The 9,365-nt window shown below is 37.6% G+C and overlaps 1 protein-coding gene across 1 annotated transcript; it reads left to right on the top strand.

The window, feature by feature from the left end:
* Positions 1 to 1,710: 1,710 nt before the first annotated feature.
* Positions 1,711 to 6,758, top strand: LOC126794285 (2-isopropylmalate synthase 2, chloroplastic-like). The gene is made up of 12 exons (XM_050520959.1): positions 1,711 to 2,456; positions 3,145 to 3,358; positions 3,442 to 3,522; positions 3,737 to 3,829; positions 3,913 to 3,999; positions 4,105 to 4,205; positions 4,747 to 4,780; positions 4,870 to 4,944; positions 5,219 to 5,302; positions 5,399 to 5,533; positions 5,955 to 6,094; positions 6,168 to 6,758. Exons 1-12 carry the CDS (start codon positions 1,747 to 1,749, stop codon positions 6,307 to 6,309), a joined length of 1,896 nt encoding a protein of 631 aa, XP_050376916.1. The 5' UTR covers positions 1,711 to 1,746; the 3' UTR covers positions 6,310 to 6,758.
* The last annotated feature ends 2,607 nt before the right edge of the window (positions 6,759 to 9,365 follow it).

Raw genomic sequence — 9,365 nt, 5'->3', positions numbered from 1 at the left:
AAGAAGGCGCTAGAATGAAATGCAGGGTAATATTGTAGGGTTAAAATACACTCGACACCCCTCCAGTAGCGGGGTAATTGTGGATCTTGGTAATTACTTTTGTTACCATCTTCTCTACATTGCCTTTTGTGGTTAAATAAATCAATAAAGCAACATGAAAAGAATTCATGTAAACCACAAACTACTTCAAAAAGACAAAAAACAAGCCCGAAATAATACATAATGATTGTGGAGGAACAAATACAAGTAGTACAATTGGAAAATACAAGATCGTTATGTAACTTAGATTTAGAAGTATTAAGAGCAGGTTAATTGATAACAAGTTTCTTTGTAAAAAATAATAGTTGTTTCGGGATATTACGGTTCTACCCAACGATGATGCTTTGATTTCCAGAGTCTACTCGACCCGGATTTGCTCTTACTCGACCCGTGTCAGAGGTTTCCATATCCAACTGACGTCCAACTTGCTCACCCAGTCTCCGCTTCAATTCAGGGTGTCGGCTCTATCTTTTTTCTATATGGAGTTGCAGCGGCCAACGTTTTTTTATGGCAGAGGGAGAGGTACTCGATGTACTAAGGGGCACACAAGTTAATTTGTCTTCCATATAAAATGTGTTTACCTCTCGTGAAACGGTTACTTTTTATTAGTAATTTTCCAATTACGGTTACTACTTTATGGTATATTTATCAATGATAATATGTATTTAACCATACACTTTCATTTCATAAAATCTACTGCACGACGCATTATATTGGATTTACGCAAGCTTCGCATTCACACGCGTTCGGAAAGGATTACAACGATTTGTGTCGTCCGTACTAACTACCTTCAGCTAGCAACTTTTATACATGAAGATTAATTTGAAAACTATCTCAATTATAGAGGCAGACTTAGAGTAAGCTTGTCTTAAAATTGCTGCTTTTCAGTAAGATATATATATATATATATATATTTTGCTCATACTTGTTTTGGGTAAATAACTTTACGTGTGCCTTTGTCTATTCGAGATTAGGAACATCTAGTATTTGTTTATACATTAAACCATGTGAAGATAAGATTCTCAGTATTTACATAAAAGTAGTTTGTAATCCTATATATAAAGACACTCCTATCGATATTCATGACTGTATTTATGTTCTCCTCATAATTTCTCCTGAAACAATTCTTGTCATTTTAGACCATCAGGTGGTCCACCTCATCCGCAATATCCCTGTTTAGAAAATAAAAACATGAGAATTAACAAATTAAAACTCGCTCTTCCGTCATTTTCTATTCTTTGTTTGTATCCATCAAAGAAATTAACAATGAAAATATGTTCCTCTCGGTTTCATCCTCATAAGCCCCTTAAACAAAACCATATACAAAAACAGTGATACTTACATGCCCTCTATCACAAACTCGAACCCTGATGCAGATCAAATAAACTCATCAGAAGTAGAGTTTGCCATCAAATTATTTTCCTTCATCACCAATGACGCAAAAACAAATCTTTAACAAATATTTCGCGTTACACTTGCACAACTCTCGTTGAAATGTTGATACCCAACCAGCTAATCTCACTCACTCTTATCACATTTCAGAATTTCTTAATCTAAATGCAAAAACGCCGCCATGGAAAAACGAAATTTGAAAATTCAAGTTTCCATCCCTAATGAAGACGGAAGTCGATTCCTATTCCAGATAAATACCAAACGCGGCACTCTCCCTCCCTACTCTCTCTCTGCAGCCTCCGCTTGTTTCCAACAATGGCGACTGTGTGCGCCCCCCTCACAATCTCACCCGCCGCCGTTGCCCCTTCTTCACTCAAAACCTCCCACTCCCAATCCCAGCTCCTATTCCGTTCACACTTCCCCATCCCCCGCCACGTCGCCTCTTCACCCCTCTCCATCTCGTCTCCTTATCTCCCCGCCGCCTCCAAATCCCGCGTCCTCTGCTCCCGAAACCCTAACCTTACCCCCGCGCGCCGCCCCGACTACGTCCCCAACCGCATCTCCGACCCGAACTACGTCCGCGTCTTCGACACCACGCTCCGCGACGGCGAGCAGTCCCCCGGCGCGTCGCTCAACCCCAAGGAGAAGCTCGACATTGCGCGCCAGCTCGCCAAGCTCGGCGTCGACATCATCGAGGCCGGCTTCCCGGCGGCGTCGAAAGACGACTTCGAGGCCGTGAAGACGATCGCGAAGGAGGTCGGGAACTTTGTGGATAATGACGGTTATGTCCCTGTGATCTGCGGGCTGTCCCGGTGTAATAAGAATGATATCAAGACGGCGTGGGAGGCGGTCAAGTATGCTAAGAGGCCGAGGATACATACATTTATCGCCACGAGTCCGATTCATATGGAGCATAAGCTGAGGAAGACCAAGGAGCAGGTGATCGAAATCGCCAGGAGTATGGTGAGCTATGCTAGGGGCTTGGGTTGCGAAGATGTCGAGTTTAGCCCCGAAGACGCCGGCAGGTAATAATGCCATAGTTCCTGCAATTCATTATAATTGTTGAATATATTGTCAGTGTGAGCAATGTGGTAGTCAAGTCGAATATATTGTCAAGTGCTAAATATATGTCCGGCCGTCCGGTAGTGTTGGTTTATATTTGGGAAGTCAGAAATTGGTATTTGGCAGTACGTGTAAGAGTTTAGTAGGTTGATGTTGGTGGTTGGGTTATAACTGCTAACCTGTGAGCAGCTATATATACTGAACTATCTACTGTTTAGAGGGTTCGAAGCTCAAAGTCTGTCCCCAGCATATGTTGGATTGGGGCTGATACTTTAATATATGTGGCTGTGTGCAAGCTGACTATTAACCGTTCGGGGTTCATTAGTCACATTGCTGATCTAGCATTGGTTATCGGTCCTGTACATTGATATGCTGCTGCAGGAAGGTCAAAGTAAAATACTTGGTTCAATGAAGGTCATGGCATTGCAATATTTGTAAATAGGTATCAACATTTATTATTACTATAATGAGTATAATCGGTCTTGACAATATTGTTACACATTGTAATTTACAAATCAAAGCCTGAGTTGTGTTAAATCAGAGACTTCTTTAGCCTCTTTACTCAAATTTTCGCTTCTATTGAGTAATTTTCATTTGTTCATGTTTATTAATAATTTGAATCTTTTATTTTCTTGGCCCAAACCCTACCAGATCTGAGAAGGAATTTCTATATGAGATCTTAGGTGAAGTCATAAAGGCTGGGGCAACAACTCTGAACATTCCTGACACTGTGGGTATTACAGTGCCAAGTGAATTTGGCCAGTTGATTGCTGACATCAAAACTAATACTCCTGGAATTGATAATGTTATCATCTCAACTCATTGCCAAAATGATCTTGGACTGTCCACTGCCAACACTTTAGCAGTATGCTCCTTATTTTTTTGGTTTTGCAATTAGGCATGGTTTTTACAAAAGGCAATCACACATATCTAATCTATGTTGTTCAGGGGGCAAGTAAAGGGGCTAGGCAAGTGGAAGTAACAATCAATGGAATTGGTGAAAGGGCTGGTAATGCTTCACTAGAGGAGGTGAGAGTTGATTCTTGTTGCAACCTGCAATATTTGTAGTTTGTTATGGGTATAGTTGAAATTGGAAGATTTGTTCATGTTAAACTTAAGTTGTTTTTATTTGGTTGTTATTTTTTCAATTTTATATTTTTATGTTATATTTCCGAAGAATATTATTTTATCATGTCTGCTAAAATTAATCTTTCTACATTCTATGAACTTAATATATTTGCAGGTTGTCATGACTTTAAACTGTCGTGGGGACGAAATACTTGGGGGACTTTATACCGGAATCAATCCTCGGCATATCTATTTAACAAGCAAGATGGTATATGTTCTTCAACCATTTATATCTTCATTGTTGCAAGTGTTGTTGATGTATAATTCCCTCCTAAATGGTTTGGTTTATAGGTTTCAGAGTACACTGGGATGCATGTGCAGCCGCACAAGGCTATTGTGGGATCTAATGCGTTTGCACATGAAAGTGGTATCCATCAGGTTTGTCTCGTTAATTTCCAATAATTGTTGTCTGTTTTCTTAGTTTTTAGTTGGTCGTAAGTGAATGAATTAGTATGCACGTCTTATATGCTTTGTGATTTATAGGATGGAATGCTTAAAGACAAACGAACATATGAAATTATATCTCCTGAAGAAATCGGGTATGACAGGTCCAATGAAGCTGGCATTGTCCTTGGGAAACTTAGGTATTTTTTTTAAATCAATCATTCTTATTTTTTCCTAAATATATACTTTTATTTTCTGTTCACAAAATTGAAAAATTTAACAAAGTTTAAAAAATAACCCAAATAGCCAAATTCTATGGCTGGTTCCCCGTTATTTTTAACTTCTCTTTTACATACTTTGTTAAAACAGACATCATCATCGACAGTTAAAATGCTACCTAACGGCCCTGCATTTTTTCACTTTATGTATGTATTTTTAAAGTCTTGGGACATCTAATTTCCAAACATTGAACTTCAACTGTGTTTTGTTCAGAGATATTAACTTCGGTTTGGGGGGAATGATGTGGAATAGTAGTTAGAAAGGCACACATAGCCCATGCTGAACCTGTCTGAATAGTCATGCTTAGGAAGATTATTATGCTCTCTGAATCATCAAACAAAAGTTTTTGGATATAAACTATATTTGCATTTTGATCTTTAAACCTCTGTAAGTTTTCAAATATAATAGAATAGGTGCCATTTTATAAGCTGTTTTCTTTTGTCTGTGATTTTTCTTTTGCAGTGGACGCCATGCTCTAAAAAAACGACTTGAAGAGGTACACGATACTGCTTATTTGTTGCAAGTGGATTTAAATTTGTTGGTTTGTTTACTACAGTTTTCTGATGCTTTCTTTGTTCTTGTTAGCTTGGTTATGAGCTTGATGATGTTCAACTTGAAACTGTATTCTGGCGTTTCAAAGCAGTAGCTGAACAGAAAAAGGTAAGCTGGATGTTGTAATACACTTCAAATTCATTGTGTAATAGATAGTGGAGTAATAAGGTGCACTATTGTCTTTTGGAATCCTTTATTGATTTGTGGTAGATTATTTGAAGATCGATTTTTTTTAACATTGGACTATTGAACCAACAGCCCGGTGGACTAAGATGCACAATGATCATATTGAACTCTCTTATCACTGTTCAACATATATCTTGTTTTGATGTTCTTCAAGAAATTATTGTTTGCCCTCTTATATTAATTGCTCATGTCACAGAGAGTCATTGATGCAGACCTCAGAGCAATTGTATCAGATGAAGTTTTCCAGCCAGAAGTTGTCTGGAAACTTAATGATCTACAGGTGAGTCAAGACAGCTTTCAACTTTCTTGCTCATTTTTTAATCTGCTAAATTCTCAAGAGAAACTCATTTCTACTTTACCTTAATTGGGTCCTCAGGTTACCTGTGGAACTCTTGGTCTTTCCACAGCAACTGTCAAACTAATTGATGCTGATGGGAGAGAGCATATTGCGTGTTCAGTTGGAACCGGACCAGTGGATTCAGCTTACAAGGCTGTTGATCTCATTGTGAAGGTTCGATAAAAATATGCCATAACTTCCTTTCTTGCATTTACATCTGATGCTTGAAATATTCTTTTTTGACACTTATACAGCTGTTGCTTTTTGTTCAAGCTCATTGTATATTGTAGTTTGTTGGTAGAGGTGATCATACTAATTATGCAACCCTAAGTATTCTACATATACTTTAGAGACTTGTTTCAATGTTCTTATCTCTGATCGTTCAATATGCTCATTATCCAGCAATCCAGCATTCATCCATTTTAGACGAATGATGACAATCTCCTTACTTTTGTGGTTTTATCATTTATTTATTTGATACTTTTATATTTATTTGGAGGGTGCTTTGCTGTAAAACTCTAGCTGGTTTCCAGTCGTGCCAAAAGCATTAGAATCATGTGGTTTCTAAGGGGTTTGCTTCTCTGTTGTGGGACAGGAATCGGTGACACTTGTCGAGTACTCTATGAATGGGGTCACAGAAGGAATTGATGCAATAGCCACAACTCGTGTTCTAATTCGAACTGAAAACGAAAACAGTGACATGGTCACTGGTGGGATATCTCAACGAACTTTCAGGTATGGTGTCTTTTTTGTTGCATTGTTTTCAAGTTTGCTTGAACATAACGTCTATTCCATCTTTTGGTGCCAGTGGGATTGGGGCAGGAATGGATATTGTTGTTTCTAGTGTCAAGGCCTACATTGGTGCCTTGAACAAGATGCTAGGTTTCCAGGAAAGATTTCCAGTAGAGCTTCAAGGAGAATCAGCAGAACGAACCCCAGTGTCGGCATGAGGTTTTGGTAAATGTTACATGTGGAGCATGAGCTTTGGTTCCTGGTTCCACTTGGTTTCTTGTATTCTGTACATTGTTGTCTAGAAATTTACGTAAAATGCATGGAATCATTAAGTGGAGACTGCAATTGAACATTAAGTGTGCTTTATTTCTGAATTTTATCTTGGTTTTTTAATGATGCTGTTGTATGCTAAAGATGTTGGCGAAAACGATTGCTAGTTTGACAGCAAGCTCTTGAAGGTGTGGCATTGCACCATGGAAAGCTGATGTAGAATAGATGAGAATCAGGTTTTGTGTCCTCATTTACCGAGGAACTAGGTAAATATGGAATGAGGTCAAAAGCTGATTAAGGCTACGTTAGTGTAGGAAAAGAGCTATTTGTTGTTGATGATGGAGAAAATCAGAAGTTAAGGCTCAGCAATGCGATTTTTTTTCTCACTGTTGCATTTTTGCATTATCTTTTGTCAATTTCAATTCACTAGACTCTTGCATGATCTAAATCAAAATTAATTTCTATAATATTTTAAAAGAAGGTAAAAACCGCCGAAGCCGGTTGGGCTTGTGAAAAATGGTAAAATTTACAGGAACCAAATGTTTGTTTCTACGTGAGTCTTATCATTTAGCCCGCGGATCCGAGAAGTCCGCGGATCTCGCAAGTCTAATGAACTTTTACCCGGTCCGGCCTGCGAGAAAGCCCGTTTTCGTGAGTAGAGGGTTGGGCTTAATTTAGAGGTATCCGGTTCGGCCCGCTAAAAGCTCGTAAGACCCGGTCCGTAAAAACTTCTAAGAAATAAAATATTATACATGCATATAATATATTATACATATATCAATTATTTGGTGATAATTATACATAAAATATTATATATGTTAGTAATACTATATTTCAAATTTTATATTTCTTTTATATTATAACTTTATACTTGATTTAAAATAAAATTGTAACATTATGAAGTATATGAAGTAAACTTCTCGGGATTAATCGACACCAGGTGATATTATCAGTATTAATATTTAGGGACCCTGTTAAAACTTCATCTAATTCTGACCTCGTCTAACCGTTAGAATTTTCAGTAAAGTGAAAACACCACTAATATGCCCTAAGGGAGGACCCATTACCAGGATGCGAATGTCAAAAGCCGTTTGCATATATGAAATCATCTAATTTTTGTCACCGATCTTGTGGAGTCGCACCAAGAAAACTCATTTGGCAAAGCTCCGGTCAATGGGGTTTTAATATGTCAAAATACATATTTTTTTGTTGACCGTAGGTATGGACGGTCAAACTATGTTCAAAACAGACGAAATTTTTACAGGGTCCCTAAATATATATACCGATCACATCTGATGGTGTCGATCGACCGTATTTAGAACTAGAGTTGTCGATCGTGGAAGTGTCCACTTATGTATCATAACCTTTATACTAGGTTTAAAATAAAGCTATCACATTATGAAGTGACTATATGAAGGAAACTTCTTGGAGTTAACTGACACCAACCGATGTGATCGATACTTATATTTAGTGATCCTGTAAATATTTCATCCAATTCGGACTTCGTTTGACCGTCAGAATTTTCTATAAACCGAAAACACCACTAATATGCAATAAGGGAGTATCCATTACAAAGATGTGAACGCCGAAAGCCTATCGGCGTATATGAAATCACCTAATTTTTATTACCTATCGTGCGACTAAAGAAACCTATTTAGCAAATCTCCGGTCAATGAGGTTTCAATATGTCAAAACGTCTCTTTATTGGTTGACCGTAGGTATGAATAGTAAAACCATGTCCAAAATGGACGAAATTTTTACGGGGTCCCTAAATATATATACCGATCACATCTGCTGGTGTTGATTGACCATATTTCGAACTGGAGTTGTCGATCGCCTAAGTGTCCACTAATGTATCATAACTTTTTTATACTGGGTTTAAAATAACTATCGCATTATGAAGTGACTGCATGAAGAAACTTCTCGGGATTAATCAAAATCACTAATATGCCATAAATGAGGATCCATTACAAAAATGTGAACGCTGAAAGTCGTTTGCATATCTGAAATCACCTAATTTTTGTCACTGATCGTGGGCGGTCGCACCTAGGAAACTTATTTGGCAAAACCCGATCAATGGGGGGTTTTAATATGTCAAAACGCCTCTTTTTTGGCTGACCATAGGTACTGACGGTCAAACCATGTCTAAAACTGATGAAATTTTTACGGGTTCACTAAATATATATACCGATCACATTTTCTATGTCGATCGACCATATTTCAAACTGGAGTTATCGATCGCCAAAGTGTTCACTAAACATATATTAGGTTTATAAGAAAACTATTGCATTATGAAACGACTATATGAAGGAAACTTTTTGGAATTAATCGACACCATCCGATGTGATCTATATATATATTTAGTGACCATTTTAAAATTTCATTCAATTCAGACCTCGTTGACCGTCGGAATTTCCGGTAAACAAAAAACACCACTAATATGTCATAAGGGATGACCAATTACCAAGATGCGAATGCCGAAAGCTGTTTACATATTTGAAATCATCTAATTTTTGTCATCGATTTTGCATGGTCGCAACGAGGAAACTCATTTGGCAAAGTCCCGGTCAATGAGGTTTTATTATGTCAAAACATATCTTTTTTGGTTGACCGTAGGTACGGACGGTCAAACTGTGTTCAAAACGGACAAAATTTTTACAGGGTCCCTAAATATATATATCGATCACATCTATTAATGTTGATCGATAATATTTCAAAACTAGAATTATTTGTGAACTTTTTTTTTTCTAATTATTCTTTTATTGCTCCAACACCTTAAATAAGAGTATTATATTTTTTTTCTAATACAAGCCCTCAAAAGCACACAAAACCCGCTTTAGGTGGGTAGCCTTAGATCTTCATATTTGTGAAAATACCTGGTCTGACTTGTCACTTATTTAAATGTACAGTACTAAGTTTCGACCTGGCCTGTTAACGAGCCCTATTTCTACGTAAAGAATGTGTCATCTTTAAAATCTCCCAAACATAGCCTCTCGGAGTTTCA

This window comes from Argentina anserina, chromosome 1, assembly GCF_933775445.1.
Source record: "Argentina anserina chromosome 1, drPotAnse1.1, whole genome shotgun sequence".
NCBI lineage: Eukaryota > Viridiplantae > Streptophyta > Magnoliopsida > Rosales > Rosaceae > Argentina > Argentina anserina.
Note: the sequence above shows the minus strand (reverse complement) of the source record. Positions and strands in the feature narration are given on the sequence as shown.

What these genes read in the sequence shown, in the direction of transcription:
- LOC126794285 (XM_050520959.1), top strand. Translation starts at nt 1,747, where the DNA reads ATGGCGACTGTGTGCGCCCCCCTCACAATCTCACCCGCCGCCGTTGCC. An exon ending in CCACTGCCAACACTTTAGCA is followed by an intron (nt 3,359 to 3,441) that starts GTATGCTCCTTA and finishes TATGTTGTTCAG; the next exon opens with GGGGCAAGTAAAGGGGCTAG. An exon ending in CAGTAGCTGAACAGAAAAAG is followed by an intron (nt 4,945 to 5,218) that starts GTAAGCTGGATG and finishes CTCATGTCACAG; the next exon opens with AGAGTCATTGATGCAGACCT.